The 20,830-nt window shown below is 37.6% G+C and overlaps 1 protein-coding gene across 9 annotated transcripts in view; it reads right to left on the minus strand.

Moving 5' to 3' along the window:
• Positions 1–20,830, minus strand: part of BPTF (bromodomain PHD finger transcription factor) — a 150,489-nt gene that overhangs the window by 66,691 nt on the left and 62,968 nt on the right. For 6 of the 9 annotated variants that reach the window (XM_030296331.1, XM_030296330.1, XM_030296336.1 and 3 more), the window contains 4 exons: positions 12,755–12,943; positions 7,367–7,554; positions 5,105–5,460; positions 4,499–4,630 (listed from right to left, as the gene is read on the minus strand). In XM_030296331.1, coding sequence (XP_030152191.1) covers positions 4,499–4,630; positions 5,105–5,460; positions 7,367–7,554; positions 12,755–12,943 — 865 coding nt within the window. The remainder of the gene's footprint in view (positions 1–4,498; positions 4,631–5,104; positions 5,461–7,366; positions 7,555–12,754; positions 12,944–20,830) is intronic. The other 3 variants (XM_030296337.1, XM_030296335.1, XM_030296332.1) reach the window with 2 other exon arrangements.

The raw sequence follows: 20,830 nt of genomic DNA on the forward strand, positions 1-20,830 counted from the left end.
GTATACTATTGCTCTTTTATCAACAGTGTATCAATTCTCTTCCTGTTTATGTCACATATTTACCAATACTCTTTAAATTTTTAACAATCTGATGGGTGTGAAAGAACAGACCCTAGTTTTCTTTTCTTTTTTTTTAATTTTTTTTTTAACGTTTACTCATTTTTGAGAGACAGAAAGAGACAGAGCATGAGCGGGGAAGGGGCAGAGGGAGAGGGAGACACAGAATCCGAAGCAGGCTCCAGGCTCCGAGCTGTCAGCGCAGAGCTCGACGCGGGGCTCGAACTCATGAACTGTGAGATCATGACCTGAGCCAAAGTCGGATGCCCAACCGACTGAGCCACCCAGGCGCCCCAGACCCTAGTTTTCATGTGCATTTATCTCATCTTACCAGGAAGGTAAAATACGTTTTCATATTTTTTACTATTTGTGTCTCCTCTTCTGTGAATTATGTTTGTATCTGTAGCCTTTTTTCCTACTAAGTAGTTTGGTTTTTTTCTTTTTGAACCGTAGAAGTTCTTGAATATACTGTGAATACTAACCCTCTTTTGATTATAGTACAAAAAAATGAATGTACCTTTAACCTTTCTATGGCTTAGTTTTTTTAGAATGATTTATTATTACAAAACTCAAACAACAGAAACCAATCCACCGTTCACTGATCTATACATATGTGATAAAACTACATAATAAAAGGGAATAACAAACACTTATAAATTATGGTTATCTCTAGGGGTGCCTGGGTGTCTCAGTCAGTTAAGCATCTGACTCTCGGTTTTGGCTCAGGTCATAATCTCGTGGTTTCCGGAGTTCAAGCCCTGTGTTGGGCTCTGCACTGGTAGCATGGAGCCTGCTGGGATGCTCTCTCCCTCTCTCTGCTCCTTCTCTACTTGCACTGTCTCTTTTTCTCTCTCTCTCAGAATACATAAATAAAAAACTTAAAAAAAATTACAGTTATCTCTAGAAGGAGGCAGGGTAATGTGAACAGAAAGTAGATGTAATAATGATAATGTTCTTATTTGTAAATTGGTTGATGAATTCACAGGTGTTCCTTTAATTATGACCCATTATTGCTTATATATTACAATCTTATGTATGTATCAAAATATTAAACGTGAAAAAAGAAAGTCATTTGTAACTGCAGATACACAGACACATAAAGGTACACTTATTCTTACCTGATCGATAACAGCTTATAAATGGAAGAAATAATCCCACACTTAGGTACATTTTGGGACATAGTGAATGAATCAGGAAGGAAAGAAAGCAATGGAGAGTAAGAGAAAAGGATGAAGTGTGGAAGGGAGGATGGAAGAAAGGGAGAAGGAAAGAATATAGGAAAGAGGCAAAGGAAAAAGGCATGGAAGGAAGAAGAGAGGGAAGTAGAGGAGCCAGAAAGGAGAGAAGGAGGAACTGTCTTCATTCCAAAATCATAAAGAGAATCTTTTGTATTTTCTTCGTGCAGCTTTGCTTTTCACCATTTAGGATTTACTCTGCCTGGAGGGGACTATAAAGATACGGGATGTGTAGGATACAAAAAATGAAATCCAATTTTCCTCTATGTAGATAACTCAAATTGCCTCATCACACTTGGTACTGAAGAATTCATCCTTTTTAATGCTACTCTCTATCTATTATATTTCCATATATGGTCTGGTCTCTTTTTGGATTGTTTACTATGTATCACGAGTCTATTTATCTTTGTATCTACACCACAGCATTACTACCAAGTAAGTTTTGTTACCTGGTAGGACGAGTCTTTCTACCCTGTCCTTCAAATTTACCCTTTCTATTACTGCCCTCGTCCATATAAATTTCTTTCTTTAAAAAAAAAAAATAATAAGTTTATTTATTTTGAAAGAGACAGTGCATGAGTGGGGAGGGGAAGACAGAGAGAGGGAGACAGAGAATCCCAAGCAGGCTCTACAGCTGTCAGCGCAGAGCCTGATGCAGGGCTCAAACTCATGAACTTTGAGATCATGACCTGAGCCGAAATCAAGAGTTGGACGCTTAACTGAATGAGCCACTCAGGCGCCCCTCAATATAAATTTCTTAATCACCTTCTCAAATTCAGTAGAAAGCCCGATGATAATTATCAATGCTATCAAAATTAATTTAGGTAGTAACATGAGGAAAATTAACATTATTAAGACACTGAGTATTCCTATACATGAACCTGAGATGTATTTCCATTTATCTAGGTATGCTTTCATCTCTAGTATTGTTTTTCAACAAAAACTTTATAGTTTTCTCAAAATAATCATAACTTATCATTATTTTTTAAATGTTCTGCAACTGTTAGATATTTAGAAGGCTCTCAAAGCTTTATTATTGACTATCACAATAAGCAACCATTTTAAGAATAAAATATCTGGTTGACTTTCTAGACTGTTCTTTAGGGCCAAATCTTAGAGGTCTGTCACCTGGAAGTTTTTGAGGAGAGCACTGAGGAAAGTGAAAGTCCTATTACTAATTTCTATTTTTTCTGAATCTCGGTGTCTAATTTTTTTAAAATTCAGAGTATTCTAAGGGCACCTGGATGGCTCAGTCAGTTAAGTGTCCGACTTCAGCTCAGGTCATGATCTCGCAGTTTGTGAGTTCGAGTTCTGCATGGGGTTCTGTGCTAACAGCTCAGATTCTGAGCCTGACTCTGATTCTGTGTCTCCCTCTCTCTCTGTCCCTCCCCAACTTGCACTCTGTCTCTCTCTCTCTCAAAAAAAAATAAACATTGAAAAAAAAATTTTTTTTAATTCAAAGCATTCTATTTTATCTCACTTCATCATATTAAAAAAGAGTTCTTTTGGGGCGCCTGGGTGGCTCAATCGGTTAAGCGTCCGACTTCAGTTCAGGTCATGATCTCACAGCTCATGAGTTTGAGCCTCGCATTGGGCTCTGTGCTGACAGCTCAGAACCTGGAACCTGCTTCAGGTCCTGTGTCTCCCTCTCTCTCTGCCCCTCCCCCACGCACACTCTCTGTCAAAAATAAACATTTAAAAATAAAAAAAGAGTTCCTTCATATATATGACCAGGTGTGTCATACCAATACGAATATAATTCATGATATAATTTTATAACTTTAAGTAACCTGTTTAGAAGACGAGTCCTAATGACAAACCAGGAAGAAAAAAAAAATACCTTGATTTAAAAAAAAAAGTCAAATTCCATCTTCCATTAGAAGGTTTAAAATTGAGAAATGAATTTATAAAAGGTAGGATTTAGTCACTTTAAGTTACGTTTGAGTATTGGAGTTTATTTAGCAACATTTAGCTAAGTGCTAGTTCGCAAAGCACTGATCTCTGTCACCAGAGACACGGCTGCTTAGTCCACCACCAGTAGCTTCCGGATGATCGCTGAACAGAAGAAAGTTGGGGCAGAACTGTTTTGATCATATCTCGAGGTAAATGGAAGAAGGAGCAACAGCCTTGGACTCTCCTTGTTCTAGCGTGGTAAAAGAGATCAGTAAGAAGTAGAAAAAAGGTATTAACTAACCAGAATTTCAATAAAAATGTGAAAAAATAAATAAAATCTTAAAAAGAAGTAAAATAAAGGTATGCCACCCATTCAGCTCTCCTCTCCCAGTGAGCACCATCTGTAGCACCTGAACTCAACCCTCTCTTTTTTAATCCTAGGAAGAATTAAATCCATCCCATTTGTGAAAGCCTCTATGAGTAGCAGCAGTTACATTCAAAATAAGAGGGAGAAAAGAAAGAAAATAAGTATCCATAAGATTTATGTGAGGAAAACACACACACACACACACACACACACACACACACACACACACACACCTTGGAGCAATCCTTAGCAGATGAAAATTTAGCAGGTGTAAACGACTTTTCTTAAAATACTTTCTATTGAAAAACAATAAAACTTTGTAACATAAAATAAAACACAGATGTGGAAAGCAACACAAAATCTGTGTATATTAACAAAATAACAGTGTTATATCCTCGGAATGGGATATGTAGAGGGGCATAAAATGATTCTTACTTTTCACTTTGAATAGTAATTGACATTTTTTTACCATAAGCTCATAGTAGTTCTGTAATAATAACTTTTTAAAGACTAATTAAAGTTAAATCCATTAGAGCTAAAAAGTAGAATCAAGCCACAAAATTTATCTTTTTTTTTTAAGTATCTGCTAAAGTCACACAGCTCTGGGTCTACTTAGGAGATGAATGATCTCTGGACATTCAACTCTAAATCACAAGCCTAGCACAGTACCTGAAACATTCTAGAATATTAAATGTGAATACTCTATTCCATAAAAATGCTTTTTACTTTAAAAAGTATTTTAATCTCTTTCCATCTTCATCCAGTCCTTTATCACAAAAAATACATATTTACTCATGTTACATATCTCATGGAGGGGAAACGAGGCCAAGAAGAGTTAAACGTAACATGTAAATGGCCTTTTCAATACATGAACTTCCATTATTAAGAGACTAATATTCCAAAAGGGAGCACGGCCCACCACGTACAAGGCTCAGAACTCACTTACCTGGTGTGTCCTAAAGATTCTCGCCATATTGGCAGCATCACAACAGGCTTAACCGCACACTCCAAAATAGCTAAAGCCAATGCAAATTCTCTGGGTTTGCTACACATCTGAACTGCCTTGATCCAATTCGCCCTGTATGTCAGAAGAAGAAAAAAAAATTCTTTCACTTGTTGGTCTTCAATTAAAAGCACAAGAGTTGTGATTCATGACTCCACCTCATAGGGCAGATGTTTCTAGGCCAAGCAAGTATCAATACACTGCTACTGGAAGTTCCTAACTCACCGAGTCACAGATTTTGAACACTACAAGGAATCCCAGAGGTCAGTTAGTCTTTCAACTCCTTAAATGTTCTACAGTGTTCTGGAACTTTGTCTTGCCTTCACTTGACTCCAGGGATAAAGACTTTGCTTTCCAGAAATCTTCCAAATGCTAATGCTGGTTCAATAACTTGGAAGTACACTCACATCCCTCATGTCCTCAGTGTTTTGCTGCCTAAACTGACTGCATTCAATTTATTGGTAACAAGTTTAAAGTGAGCACCTGCAATAAGCATTTTGCAAATATTTAGTATATTCACAGCAATAAATGAACCTTAGTGTCCTTTACCTGTGTGAAGCCCAATTTGGATGAAGAAAGGATGAAGGGATATTGTTTTCCAGTTGGGTGATAGTCAGCCTCAGTGTAGATATGGTAAGAACTTTGGACCCATGGACAGAACCATTCCATTTGAACTCTCCTGCTGGAGTCAGACAGAATTTATGTGCAAGATGCCTTCTCTTATCATGATCTTCTCTGTGCTGGTGCTTATTCAAAGCAAATGAATTGGTGGAGTACTGATTGTGGTAGACTCGATACTTCCCTTCTTGACCCAACTTAAAATAATTGTTGATATTTCCTTTCATGACCACTTCCTTTTTGGTGCTCAACCGTGAAATTTCTCCTTGAGAGTTAACTACCAGTACCTGACCAAGAAGATAAAGAGACTCATTATTCATATCAAATATGTAAACTTGATCAACTGTCTTTTAATAATTTGTAATTTATCATTCCAAATAAGGTATACCTTATGACTGAACTTTTGAAATGTTACGTTTATTTATTTTGAGAGAGACACAGACAGGGGAGGGGCAGAGAGATAGAGAGAGAGAGAGAGAGAGAGAGAGAGAGAGAGAGAGAGGAAGAGACAGAGAATCCCAAGCAGGCTCCACACTGTCAGCACACAGCCCAACCTGGGGCTTGAACTCACGAACTGTGAGATCATGACCTGAGCCCAAATCAAGAGTCAGACGCTTAACCGACTAAGCCACCCAGGTGCCCTGTGAACTTCTGAAATTTATAAGCGAAATTAAAAGCTAAAGCTAACTGTTTACAATTAAACAACCAAGATCTTCCCACAAAGAGAATCTCTATTATACGTCAGACATTATTATTTTCATGCATCTCAAATACACACACAAAACTGCATGTGTATATCATTCACCAATCGTTAGTTCCAGCCTAAAAAACACAGGTTAGGGAAGAAGGAAACCATGGCATGTACTATTCCCCAAAAGATGTATTCCTAAAAATATCTTTTCTTCTGCTCCTTTTATCATTCCAGCTTTAGCATAAGAGCCCACAGATACTTTAAAATCATGTTTTCAAACAGTTGATCCCAATCCTTTAGTGAACCATGAAATCGACAGTGGATCATATTCAGCTTTATAAAAAACAAAGTATAATATACTCGAGTAGACTAGAAGAGAAAACACCAGAGTGCATCACACACAGTAAGGTAAAATCCTTTTTCAGGAAACTATTGAATAGGAGTCCTGGGTTGCTAAGAAAAATGTCATACTAAGGGTCAGAGTGAAAAACCAGCTTGAAAACTGCTGCTTTAAAGCAACTCCTATAGGGGCGCCTGGATGGCTCAGTTGTGTAAGCATCCAACTTCAGCTCTGGTCAAGCCATGATCTCACGGCTCATGAGTTCAAACCCCGTGTGTCGGGCTCTGTGCTGACAGCTTGGAGTCTGGAGCCTCTTTGGATTCTGTGTCTCCCTCTCTCTCTGCCCCTCCCCCACGTGTGCCCTGACTGACTCTCTCTCTTTCTCTCTCTCAAAAATGACCATTAAAGAAAAAAATAAAATAAAATAAAGCAACTCCTACAATGTTTATAAAAGAATATTGTATATTCTTGCATATCTACCTTGTAAATAATTGTTAAATGTGGGAGACACATTGTGGCATTATTCTGCCACCCTGGCTAGCTGGGGGGCAAATACTAAGTCCTAGCTGGGGTGCCTGGCGGGCTCAGTTGAGGTTTTGAGTTCGAGCCCCACACTGAGTATGGAGATTACTTAAAAAAAAATTTTTTTTTAATTACTAAATCCTAGCTTCGGTCTTTTTGTTCATAATCAGAGCTAGGATGCTGTGCTGTTCTATGCACTGTACTCCGCTACTATCATGGGGCAAGCAGAGACCCATCCACTAGCTGCAGGTTCAGCTAAATTTATTATAACCAGAACTGAGCATTAGGTCATCTATAACTCTTTACTAAAGCCCACAAACAGGGTACTCATTACCATATGTGTAAAAGAAGGCTCTATCTCTTTAGAATTATATAAAATAAAAGTAGCCATACAGAAAGAAAGTATACCACCCATTTATAGCATTTCCCTGCATGAACTGAAATTTGGGTACACAACTATACTTACTGTAATACAGGATGAAACTAACCACTTTCAATCTGGTTACCCACTACACTCTTGGAAGGAGAGCAACTAGAATTCAAAAGGAGGTCTACAAACTTCCCGTCCCTATTTTTAAGGCATGATAAATAAAATTATTTCACACTCCAGAGATTTTTGTGTTAAGCAGAAAAAACATACCTCTTTGCCCTCCTTAAATAATTTATTTGCTTCATGGGCTGCAGCAGCCACCTGTTGGCTCTTCAGCTGACTCAGCTTGCTGTCTGGATTCCGTAATCTGGTGATAATTCGAGTTGACCCAGATGTCCCTCTTCCAGCTCCAGGAGACTCACTTATCTCTCCATTAGACTTCTCTGATTTGAAATCACCTGTTAGCAAACGAAAAGCCAAAAAGTAAATGCTAAGAGTAAGTAAGTTATAACAATTTCTGATTTATCCAAAACTCACACCTGATGCACATCTAAGATCCAGAAAGTAAACAAAGTCCTTGAATAGCCAAAGCAAATGTATTCATTCTTAAGGGTTTTGCTTAGAAGAAAGTATGTCAGAACTTTACTGTCATTTATTATTTTACAGAAAATTCAAACATGCCAGGTTATCTGTATCAAAGCACATCTACTAGAAAACATGAAGGGCTGCTACGAATTTATAAACATCGTAACTCAAAATGCACACTAATAAAATGTTGCCTCATATATTCAATGTGGATTTTGTATAAAAAGTAAATGGTATAATTAATTTCAGAAAGATGTCCACTGAAATTGTTTAAATACATAATAGTTTAAAGCTTATAAACATAAATGCCAAGTGAATTTTCACCTAAGAAATCTAGATAGTTATCTGTGTATACAAGTAATTATACATGTGAAATCAACTAAATCAGGTTTTTTTAATGTTATAAAGACCTCTCACATTTTCATAATAACTTAATTTTTTTTTTTTAAGTGACAGATTGTTATGCCAAGGGACATTTTCTGCTTTTCCATGAATCTCACTTTGGCTGAGAATTTCTCTACATTCTTAAAACTTTTGCATCACTATCCAATTTCCACTGGCTAGATAGCTGAACAAGATTTCTCTTTTCAATTTAAAACTTTTTAAAATTTGGGTCGCCTGGGTGGCTCTGTTGGTTAAGCATCCGACTTCGGCTCAAGTCATGATCTCACGGTCCATGAGTTCGAGCTCCACATCGGGCTCTGTGCTGACAGGCTCAGAGCCTGGAGCCCGCTTCCAATTCTGTGTCTCCCTCTCCCCTTGCCCGTCCCCTGCTCACTCCCTGGCTCTCTCCTTCTCAAAAACAAACGTTAAAAAAAAAAAAGTATAAAGTTTTTTAAATTAAGAATTGTGTGGCACTGGAAAATGGAAGATTAAACAGAAAACTTACTATATTTTATAAAAATTGCATTTTGAGTAGAAAAAAAATTAGACTGGGAAAACTATTTTAGAAAATATAAAATTCAGGAAAGCATTTCTTAATTTTATCTGACCAACACCCCTTCTTTCCTTTGGAGATATGCTTTTCCCCTACTTCAGTCATATTATTCAGCTAGGGCTACAAAATAATTATCCTGCTATATTGGGTAAACAATGTCACCCAGCTTGGCCAGAGAGAGCATATCACTGCCTGGCCACAGTGACTGTCCAGATCTGGCTATGTGGCCCCAGCCATTCAGCCCACTACTCTAATTTTCAAAATCTGGTGACAGATAAAGCCTCTTGCTTTTTTAAAATTCTATTTTATTTTATGTACGTATGTATGTAATCTCTACACCCAATGTGTATATATGTATGTATGTAATCTCTACACCCAACATGTATGTATGTATGTATGTATGTATGTATGTATATAAACAATCTCTACACCCAATGTGGGGCTCAAACTCTCGACCCCAAGACCAAAAGTTGTATGCCCTTCTGACTGAGCCAGCCAGGCACCCTGGTCTTGTTTTTTGTGTTAGTGAGCAGAAAGAGTATAAATTAGGGGTTGTCTACTTTTATCTCACAACATGGAAAAAAGTTTCAACAATAAGAGACAATAAGTTATTGGGGAGGGAGGGTGGATAAGAGGAAGAGGAAGACCCATGGTAACCTCGTTTGGCTCCCACGGTTCAATAATGCACCTGAGGCTGTCTGTCACTCCCTCTAGACTTCCCAGAAGCATCAGCCAATTAAATTCTCTTTTTATTGTAAGCAAGTCTGGTGGATTTCTGTCACTTACAACCAATAAATTCTAAATAATCCAGTAGAATATTTAAAAATGTTTGAGCCCAAAATATGGCACTAACTAAATCAAGGTAGGGTAGAGGTATTATCAGGTGTTTTTCTGGCCCAGGTTGAAAAGCCAGAAACCTTCGATGTGTGACATCAAAGCGGTTGGTCAGACTATCAACAATTTTCTCTTGGGTCTCAGACCATGAGCCTACCAATGTTGAAGTTCATACCAAGATGTTGAACTACAGTAGCTATTTCCTGGGACCATTAATACGGCCCTACAATAAACACTTCATAGAAAGCATCTGATCTAGGCTAAATTTCCTAAAAGCAGCAAGGGCAAGCACAGTGCTTTTTAAGAGAAGCCCTTCAACTAAGAACCTGAGAGTCCATCCTTTGACACTTTGCTAAGGTGCCTTTTTTTTTTTTTAAGTTTATTTCTTTATTGAAGTAATCTCTACTCCCCATGTGGAGCTAAACTCAAGGAACCGAAGATCAAGAGTCGACCCGAGGGGCACCTGGGTGGCTCAGTCGGCTGAGCGTCCGACTTTTGACTTTGTCCGACTTTGACTTCGGCTCAGGTCCCGTCATGATCTCATGGTTCGTGAGGGGAGTTCGAGCCCCACACTGGGCTGCCTGCTGTCAGCCTGCTTCCGCACAGAGCCCGCTTCGTTTCCCCAGCTTGAGCTCTCTCAAAAATAAATTAATATTAAAAAAAAGAGTTGACCCCCAAGATCAAGAGTCACAAGCTCTTGCAACTAAGCCAGCCAGGCACCCCTGACACTTGCTAAATTGCATGCAAATAAGAGAAAGGAGGTATAAAATTCATCCTTAGGGGTAAGACTTGAAGTGGCAGAGAAAGGGAACAAGGCCTGTCCAACACCCCCTACCCAGAGGCCACATTCCTCCCATTATAAAGGAGTGAATCGCTTCCATGCAGCCTGGAGGCAGAGTACAGAGCGGCTTTAAGCCAGCCTCTGGAGCTCTCGTTGTTTAAGGATGGCAGGAGGCAGAAGCCTAGGCAGACTTTATTTACCTGAAGGCTAGGGAATCTGGTCGGAAGAGCAGACCCACAGAGCAAGTACGGTGGCTACACCTTCAGAGACCCTGAGCAGAGTTTCTGGGTATTAGGTGCTAGGCTGGGAACCCAGGCAATCTACCAGGGAGTGAGTGCTACTGCCAGGAAAAACTCCCAATCTGCCATGCTGAGAGAGATGATTATTTAAACCTACAGCAATCCCCAGCAACCCATTCTGGAAAACAGCCAGCAAGAACCAGGCTGCTAAAGCAGATTGGCCTCTGGAAGGGGGATCTTCCCAGGTACTTCTCACATTTCATCCACAGCCATCCTCCAAAACACCAAGGGCAGCCAGATTCACCAGAGAATACCTTCCACTATCAGGATAGCAAGTGTTATACAAAGTTTAAATTCATAATCTGGCTCACAGATTGTGAGATTGAGAGAAGCTACACCCAGACCGAATCAAAAACAATACACAACACCCAGAAGTTCTAAATAAAGTTACAATTACCAGATGTACTTTTGGGAAGTTTTTGAAAACCTCTTCAGTTGTGGTGAGATCTTCACAGTGTGTTCAGCAGAGACGGTTTTAAATTTGAGTAAATATGTTTGTGCCGAGCTACCAAAGGGTAGAGCTGTGGGTACTTGTTTCCTATCTTTGCAGCATCCCTCTTTCTTTGGAAAACCACTCCTACCCCGCTCCAGTCATACACTTTTGCTGGAGCCATCAAGTATAATACCTTGCCTGCCCTGGCCACAGGAGTGGGAACAATATGTCCAAGATAGGCCACTCAAATTTCTTCCTCAAGGACTTTTGATTTGGAGCAGGAGTAGGGGCCTTGCCTTTGGGTCACAGACCTTGGAAAGATAGGAATACAAACCGCTGGTGCCATCTTCCCTGCCACTTGGAAAAAGCCTGTCTGCATCAGGAGAGAATGAAGTTAACACACAAACACATGCCGATCAAAAGGTGGGAGAGAAAGAGAGGAAGACAGAAAAGCTTTGATACCTGGGGGTCCAGGTATCTGAACTTCCCAATTACATGAGCTAATTACATTCCCTTTTCACTGAAGCTACTTTGAGCTGGTTTGGCAGCTTGCAACTGAAAAGAAGTTCTAATTAAAACAGATCTCTATCTCATACCATACACAAAATTATACAGGATTAAAAACAAAGTTACAGAAGTACTATGTGAAATTACTATAAAACATGTACATGCTTGGGGTAGGGTTTTCCTGAGTAAAACACAAAATCCAGAGAAACCTTAAAGAAAGAAATTTAACTATACAAAAAAATCTGTATAACAAGATAACAGGAAGAGTTAAAAGCAAGCAGTGACTATGTAAGTATACACATAAAATCAAAGATAATAGCCATAATACATAAAGCATTCCTAAAACTCATTAAGAAAAACTGTCAAAACTCAACAGGAAAAAACGAACAAAAGATAGGAATCAGCAATTCACTCAAAGTCCAACCAACACATAAAAAGAAACTCAACCATATTAGTAAGCAACGATATGCAAATTTTTAAATGAAATATTTTTCACCATTAGCAAAAATGTAAAAGGTGGATGATGTTGAATTCTCCTTCGCATGTATGAAGAAATAACCTATTATGTAAATTATTGGTATAAATCCCTTTTAATGTACAATTAAGCAGCAGTCATCACTATTTTTAAAATGTACCTACCATTTGACCCAGCAATTTCACTTACTGTTCCTATACTGCCAGAAATACTTACATAAATACACAAAGATATACGCTAAGGATGTTTAAAAAAGCACCACTATTTGTAACAAGAAAAAAACTGTTAACAGACTCAATGTCCACTAATAGAGAAATAGTAAATAAATTACTGTTCATCCATACTGTGGAGTACCATGCAGCAGTTAAAAAAAAAAAAAATGAACGAATTCAATTTATATCATGAAAAGGTCCCCTACATGGAAAAAAAGCAAGATGCAGAACCATACATGCAAAATGATTCCATTTTTGCGAAAAAAATAAAATAAAATAAAAATAAACCTTCTTGTAAACACACATACATTATGTAACCACGTGGAAAAAAATAGAAAATGTTACACACCAAACTGTTGACAGTGGTTACCTGTGGGGAGGGGGTCGTAAAAAGATTTTTTCCTGTGTGCTTTTGCATTTTTTTAAATAAAGACAATGAATGCAAGTGCTATTCGTGCTTAAAAAAAAAAAAAAAAAAAAAAAGCAAAAAAGGCAAAGAAAATCTAGGTCTTCCCACCCCATCAAACTTTTATTCAAAAAATTAAAAATTAAAAAAATTAAAAAGCTCGCTTGAATGGATGAAGTGTATTCTTACCTATCTCTTCTTGAATAGAGACAGGTGTATGAGACTCTCTTTCTCCATTTTCAGGCTCATCAGCTGCCTTAGCAGATTCGCTCTGGGAAGAATTTAGTTCACTGCTGCTGTTACTGTTTTCCAGATTAGGCTGGATGGAGGTAGTGGTAGCACTAGTGTTACTGCTGTCACAGGTCTTGTTAGGGTCTTCTAGAAAAATAGAATATCTGATTTTTAGATTAGAAATCACATGAAAAGCCACTGCTTTGCCAGAAAAGACATTTCGCTGTTTTAGGTTTGCATTACAAAGCTAGATTTCAAAAAGAAAAGCTGCTCACGTAGGAAGGATGTAACGTCTGAGATTTATAAGCAACACCCTAGGAGTTGTTTTTTAAGCCTTTCAGTCTATTAACTCAGACTCTTAGCATCTTAGTCTCTAGCACAAGGCAGACAGCCTTTCAGTTACCCCAGAGCTGAAGAAGAATAAAGTGATAGAATTATCCCACAAAATGTAGAAATGGTTTTGAGATAATCCCTCAAAATCTGAAATTTATATTCTTTCCAAAAAGTAGTCAAACAGTATTAGGAACAGTATTAAACAGGATTATTTATCTCTAAGATTTTCTGCTTGAATTCTGTGTTCCCAAATTAACTAGAAGGTAATGCTTAAGTCATTGTAAATTTTAAGAACAATTTAATAGTTAGCAGTAAGAGTACTGCTCCTAAAAGAATCATCAAAATGAACACTACCATGAACGGAGAGCCTAGGTCTTTCCATGGTAGTTCAGAAATTAAGAGCCCTCTGTATTTCCCTCCCTCTGTATTTCATTTTGCCACTAAGATACTTTTAAAATAATCCCCTAAATTAAAAAGTGGTTGGCCGTATATCACAAAGGCTATCTCTAATGAATAATGAGTTCCTAGTTTTTTTTGAGAGAAGAATCCCAACAACCTGATAGGAAAATGAGAAAATCTATAAGCAGTCACAAAAGAAGTAAAAATGGCCTTGAAACATATGGAAAAATGCTCACTTAATTCAAACTAACAGAAATGCAAAGGAAAACTATACGGAGCTTCCTAGCTATCAGACTGGCAAAATTCCAAGTCTCACAATACATTCAGGTGAAGAGGCAGTTTGCTAACAGGCACTCCCACACACAACACTGTGAGAGTGAAAAATGGGGCAAAGCGCATAAAAAGGAACTGACAATATCTACACGTGCACTCACTCGTAACCTACCAATCCCATGTCTAGAAATCTATTCCAAAATACGCTGGCAAAAAAATACTAAATTACTTATTTACAGAGCTACTCATTCCAGCATTATTTATAATGGCGAAAGACCAGAGACACAATGTCCATCAATGGGGCACTGGTTGAAAAAAAGGTGACACACACATGAAATATCATGCACCATAACAGGACTAGGGAAATCACTATATCCACATATGAATGGTTACATGCAAAAAAGCAAAGTGTGAAATAGTACTTATAGTATGCCAACTTCTGTGTAAGAAGGGGAGAAAAATACAAATTTAAGGACAGATTTTTGCCTTTACTTATAAAAATTTTAAAACACTGGAAAAATAACCAAAAATTAATAAAAATGGCTACCTAAGAGGGAAGGAAAGGAAATGATTACCTAGAGAGGGAATATACACAGTTACACAGTTTGATTTCGGAATCATGTAACTGTTTTACATTTTTTTAAATTAAAGTTAGAAATGCAATCCCTAAAAATTGAAAACTGAACTAAACCTAATTGTATATCAAGTTGTTGACATAACCATAAAATAAAAATTATTTTAAGTGACTTTGAAACACAGTACTTTGACTATACATCCTTAATGGAAATACAGCATAAGGATGAATAGAGAGCTACAAAAAAAAATCTGAAATGCTATTCAGTGGTCTTACTGTCAACGGTAATATTGACATTACAAAATTGCTATGATATACAAAATAATTTGCTTTTTTCTTTTTAAGTGTATTTGAGAGTGCACACATGCGCATAAGCTGGGGAGGGGCAGAGAGAGAGGGAAAGAGAATCCCTCTGTCAGCACAGAGCCCAACATGGGGCTCGAACCCATGAACCATGAGATCATGACCTGAGCCAAAACCAAGAGTCAAACACTTAAACCGACTGAGCCACCCAGGTGCCCACAAAATCATTTCTTATTAATGTATACCACGGTATTAATATTAATAACATTATTATTAATGGACATCTGTATGAGAATAAAGCAAAAATGTAAGTTACTACTCTGTTAAGAGCTAATAAGGCTTTCAGTGTGAGAGAAGTGATGCAAGTTTAAAAACAAAAACAAACAACAAAAAAAGAAAAAAACACCAAAACTAAGTATGAAATCCTCAATCTGAATTGAAATGTCAATATGAATTGATGGTCTTTGTCTTTTCAAAAATACTTATTTGCTAACACCACCCACCAAAAAGGCCTAGAGGCAGTGACAGCCCAAAGCAGTAATACTCTGGGTCCAGATTGTGGTCTCTAAATATCATTCCCCACTAAAAGGAACCACCAGGGCTTCTTGGAGGAATGACTAATTCCAGGTCTGGAGAAAGAAATACATAAGGGAAGCCCCACACGTCTTATTCTGCCAAAAAGTGGAAACGCTATCTAAGGTTACCAGGGTTATGGAAAAAGGACTCAAAAGCCAACACGAAGGGGACTGTGGTCAATTTAAGCAAAATAAATAACTACAACTGAATGAAAGAAACTGAATATATGAAGGTCCAGGATCTCAAACAGATTCTTAAAATGAGAAAGCCATGCCCTTGTGTAAAAGTCCATAACTCATGACTCACCACTGAAGGTAGCTGTTATACCAACTCCTGACTCTGAAAATTAAAATTAAAGAGAAATAATTTAAGCATTTATTCCTGCTCTGACTACAGTTCAAGGTATTCACACAGCCTTGGTTAATGAGGGAAAATTCTCCACAGAGTTTCAGTTAAAAAAAAAAAAAATAGAAAAAAAAATCAATGTATTATAATCTCCAAATAGATAACTATTTCTGAAATGACCATGAATGAATGAGAGGTTAACAGGAAATTTTATAATGTCACTACCTGAACTCACTGATCAATTTCACCATTTATAAAGGCAAAACAAACAGACATCATATCATGAGCCTTTTGATGCTATATGATTTGAAGTACCCAGAGCACATAGCTTATGGAATATTCTTGCCAAAAACAGTTAAAAATGAATGTAATCAAGCTTTTAGAATAAATTAAAGAACACTAAGAAGAAGGAAACAGACAAGTTCCAAATGCAGGATACCCATAGCAGGATTACACTAGTATTCTTCAACAAGTCAACAGCGTACAGAAAAAATTGGGGGAAACAGAGTACTCTAGACTAAGAGGCTCAAGAGATGTAAAACCATATGTAATGGGGCACCTGGGAGGCTCAGTCAGTTGAGCATCTGACTCTTAATTTTGGGTCAGGTCATGATCTCACGGTTGTGAAACCAAGTCCTGTGTCCGACTCTGCATTCAGCGTGGAGCCTGCTTAGGATTCTCTCTCCCACTCTGCCCTTCCCCCGCTTGTGCACAGTCTCTCTCTCTCTCTCTCTCTCTCTGTTTCTCTCTCTTTCCCTCCATCCCTCCCTCCTCCCCTGCCTCAAAATGAATAAATATTTTTTTTGAAAAGGTTCTAGGGGTGCCTGGGTGGCTCAGTCATTTAAGCATTTGACTCTTGATTTCGGCTCAGGTCATAATCTCACAGTTTGCGGGTTTGAGCCCCACGTCAGGCTCTGCGCTGATAGCATGGAGCCTGCTTGGGATTCTCTGTCTACCTCTCTCTTTGCCCCTTCCTCCCTCTCTCTCTCTCAAAAATAAATAAACATTTTGAAAAAAGAATACATTTTTAAAAGGGTTTTAAATAATATGTAACACAAAACACCTGCTATCAAGATTAAAACAGCTAAAAGAGAAATATACAGTTTTTTAGTAAATCATGTAAATCAATTCAACGAAGCAAAAGCATGTGAATTAGACATCACTTTGAGCTCCAGTATCAATAGTCTTGATTCTACTGTGTATCCCTTATAAAAACAAAACATGTTAGTGAACACAGGTTTCAGAGTGACAATTCACTTCAGGCAGGGGAGAGGGAGGCAGGGAATATGACTGGGGAGATGATTACAGATGCAGGTTAGTTTCAAAGCAGGACTTAGCTCTTTGTTTTAAGTGACAGGTTTCTAAGTATTTATTTTCATTATCATTAAGCAATTTAAAACCTTATGGAATAAATTAAGGGGGACTATACAATGGTCAATGATGAGTACAATTAACTAAGGATTATGATTTATCTAACAATGTACACCTAGGGTCAAAAAAGAAAACAATTTTGGGACACCTGGGTGGCTCGGTCGGTTAAGCATCCGACTTCGGCTCAGGTCATGATCTCACGGTCCGTGAGTTCGAGCCCTGCGTTGGGCTCTGTGCTGACCGCTCAGAGCCTGGGGCCTGTTTCAGATTCTGTGTCTCCCTCTCTCTCTGCCCCTCCCCTGTTCATGCTCTGTTTCTCTCTGTCTCAAAAATAAATAAACGTTAAAAAAATTAAAAAAAAAAAAAGAAAACAATTTTTTATTTCAGCAAAAAAAGGGCGGAGTAAAAAAAAATCATGGGTAAAGCAAATATGACAAAATCTTGACAATTTTCTGTCTAAGTGTTAGATATATGGTAGTGGGGGTGCAGCCATTATACTGTTCTCTTAACTTCTGTGTATGTTTGAAAATTTTTATAGTAAACAAATTTTATGTGAAGGATGGAAATAATTTAATATCTGACAGCTGCAAACCACTAACACAATCAACTAACTCTTGTTGGAAAAATGCATATATCTGAAACAAAAGAAGTCTCACATGAATAATATCAAATTCTTCACTAACCATTCTTTTCACAGCTGTAAAGTCTAGATTTGTAAAGCGCAGCAGTCCTAATTTATAAAAGTCTAATTAACATCTTCTCAAATAATGAAACAATATATAAAGATAACCATCCCAAGAAAGAAAGAAAGAAAGAAAGAAAGAAAGAAAGAAAGAAAGAAAGAAAGAAAGAAATCCCCTCATTTATGAGCTCAGAGTTCAGAGTGTACTTTCTCACAGAAAAATAAGAAAAAGTGATTAGATTCTACACCAGCCCACAAAAACTTTTTTAACATAATATACTCCAAGTATGGTTTTAACTAAGAAAATACTTCTGGGGGGCACCTGGGTGACTCGGTTGAGCACCCGACTTTTGATTTTGGCTCAAGACATAATCTCACAGTTGTGGGATCGAGCCCCACATCAGGCTCAGGCAACCCTGCTTGGGATATTCCCCCCCCCCCCGCCCTCCCCTGTTTGCGTGCACGCTTATGCTCAAGCACTCTCTCTCAAAATAAGTAAGTAAACATTAAAAAGAAAAGAAAAGAATTCTGGAATAGGAACTTAAGAGATTCTGACTATATACATCTTAAAATTCTTTAGAGAAAGTGTTTTCTGCTAGTAGGGAGATAATGGTACTTCATAAAGAACAGGGAATCAATCCCTTGCCAGGTATTCTGATATTTAAAAAAAGCCAATAACCCACTGAAAGCAAATGGGAGTTCAGATTCTATCCATTTAAACTTTCGAGGTGACAATAAGCTGAGGACTACCACAAACTCATAAAACATATAGCTTTTTTGTTAGTTTGTCCCCAGTTAATTTGTCTTGAGTGGAAAACAGTGTTTTCCTCCATTTCAGTGTAGAATACTGATTTTGGGTTTTGTTTTGTTTTTTTTTTTTAAATAATTGTTCTAGGGGCGCTTGGCTGGCTCAGTCAGAAGCGGGTACAACTCTTGATCTTGGGGTCATGAGTTCAAGCCCCACACTGGGTGTAGAGATTACTAAAAAATTAATAAATAAACCTTAATTGTTCTAGAACTCTTCACTTCTTTATTTCATTTGGCTACAGAATTAAAGGAAATATGAACCGTTTGCTTCAAAACACCACCAAGAAGGTACTGTCTACCAACATACATTTTTTAATATTTATTTATTTTTGAGAAAGAGAAAAAGAGAGAATGCGCGCACAAGCAAGGAGGGGAAGAGAGAGAGGGAGACAGGAGGATCCGAAGCAGGCAGAGCCTAACGTGGGGCTTGAACTCACAAACCATGAAATCATGACCTGAGCCAAAGTCAGACGCTTAACCTACTGAACTACCGAGGCACCCCCACCCCCGCAACATATACATTTCCAAATGTTCCAAAGGCCAAATGTTCTAGCCCTATGGCAAATATTGTAAGTTTTGGTACTTACGATACCATTTTCATTAGACATGATGTAAATGAGTAAAAATAAGGTAATTTTGTAGTCATCCCCCAAACCAAAAATACCCCTTGATCTTCAACGTCTGAACATTAACACCAAAGCCTAAAAAATTTCTAAGCAAAGTACTACAAAGAGAAAAAAGTAAATTTTCCTTCTGAAGGTACTAAAGGAATTTTTTTACGGAAAAAAATGAGGTGAAATAACCAGAATGTATATGACTAGAAACTAAAACCAAACATATTAAAAAGAATAAGAAACAAAAGACTATTTAGCTGCAGAAGTTCCCAAAGCCTTTACCGATCAACTCAGTGAGCTAAAATGTGGCTACTACATGAGATCAACATCTAGTACCAATAGCTTCTTACCCACTGAATTTCCCTTGTAATAAAATGCAAAACTAAAACAAAGTGCCTATCTTTTAAAATGTCATTATCTCAGAAAGTTAAGAAATAGATTAAATCAATGTTCTTTTAGTTGAACTTTATAGATGTTAGAGTTTCAATATGTCCATGGAAACGTTTTCAAACAATTATAGTTATGGAAATAAAGCCAGTTTTATCTACTACTCATATGTTCCTAATCCCAGTGATTAAATCTAGAGGCATAGAGGCATGACAGATACTGTATGCATTATGTTTGAATACAAACACTCAAAGTGGATTTGAGTTTAAAATGTTAGAAAGTTATGTGTCCTTCTCTCTCCACTTATGAATTTAAAACTCAACATTCTGGTACAAAAAGTTTCTCATCTAAAATCCAGGAAAAAAGTGTAATTCCTAAATTGAGCCTTTGTTAACTATAACGAAGTTATACTAAATAACATACTTGCTACATGGGGTTGTTTTTGGCAACATAAGTATTTTCATGAACTAAAGTGAAACGTCTGGAACACACATGCAAGAAAAAAATCTAAGGAATAGGTATATTAAGAGATTAATTTTTTTAAGTGATGGCTACCAACCTTGCCCAAAATATGGCTGCCAACTTTTCAGCTTAATCTTCAATCTTAGCCACATAAAATCTTTCTGATCACTGATCGTACCTAATATGACATCATGAAACCTGCCCACTTTTCTCATGTTCCCACTCCCACAGATTTTTAGACCATAAATTTGTAATGTTTCCTTTGCGTAAATTCATTAATCATATTACAGAAAAATGACAGTACTCTCTGACAAGACTTTATGTCAAAATACAGCTTGAAATACTATACATTTAACTCTTTTCTTTTTTTTAAGGCTTTAAAAAAATTTTTAAGCTATATCTAACACAGGGCTCAAACCCATAATCCCAAGAGTCAGATGCTCTACCAACTGAGCCAGCCAGGCGCTCCAATACACATTTACTTCTAAAGAAATTCTAAAGTACATGTCTTTCTCAAGAGATTCTGGATATATTTCTAAGGAAATTTAAATTCTCACATTATTTAAAAAATGCCTTTCTAGGGGCGCCTGGGTGGCGCAGTCGGTTAAGCGTCCGACTTCAGCCAGGTCACGATCTCGCGGTCCATGAGTTCGAGCCCCGCATCAGGCTCTGGGCTGATGGCTCGGAGCCTGGAGCCTGTTTCCGATTCTGTGTCTCCCTCTCTCTCTGCCCCTCCCCCGTTCATGCTCTGTCTCTCTCTGTCCCAAAAATAAATAAAACGTTGAAAAAAAAAATTTTTTTTAAAAATAAAAAAAAAATGCCTTTCTATTCCAGAAAAGATATACAATATAAACACTAACCAAAAGCAGGCTATGGTAGCTTAGAAATGTTATTAAAGATAAAGGATT

Source organism: Lynx canadensis, chromosome E1 (assembly GCF_007474595.2).
Source record: "Lynx canadensis isolate LIC74 chromosome E1, mLynCan4.pri.v2, whole genome shotgun sequence".
NCBI classification, from domain to species: Eukaryota; Metazoa; Chordata; class Mammalia; order Carnivora; family Felidae; genus Lynx; species Lynx canadensis.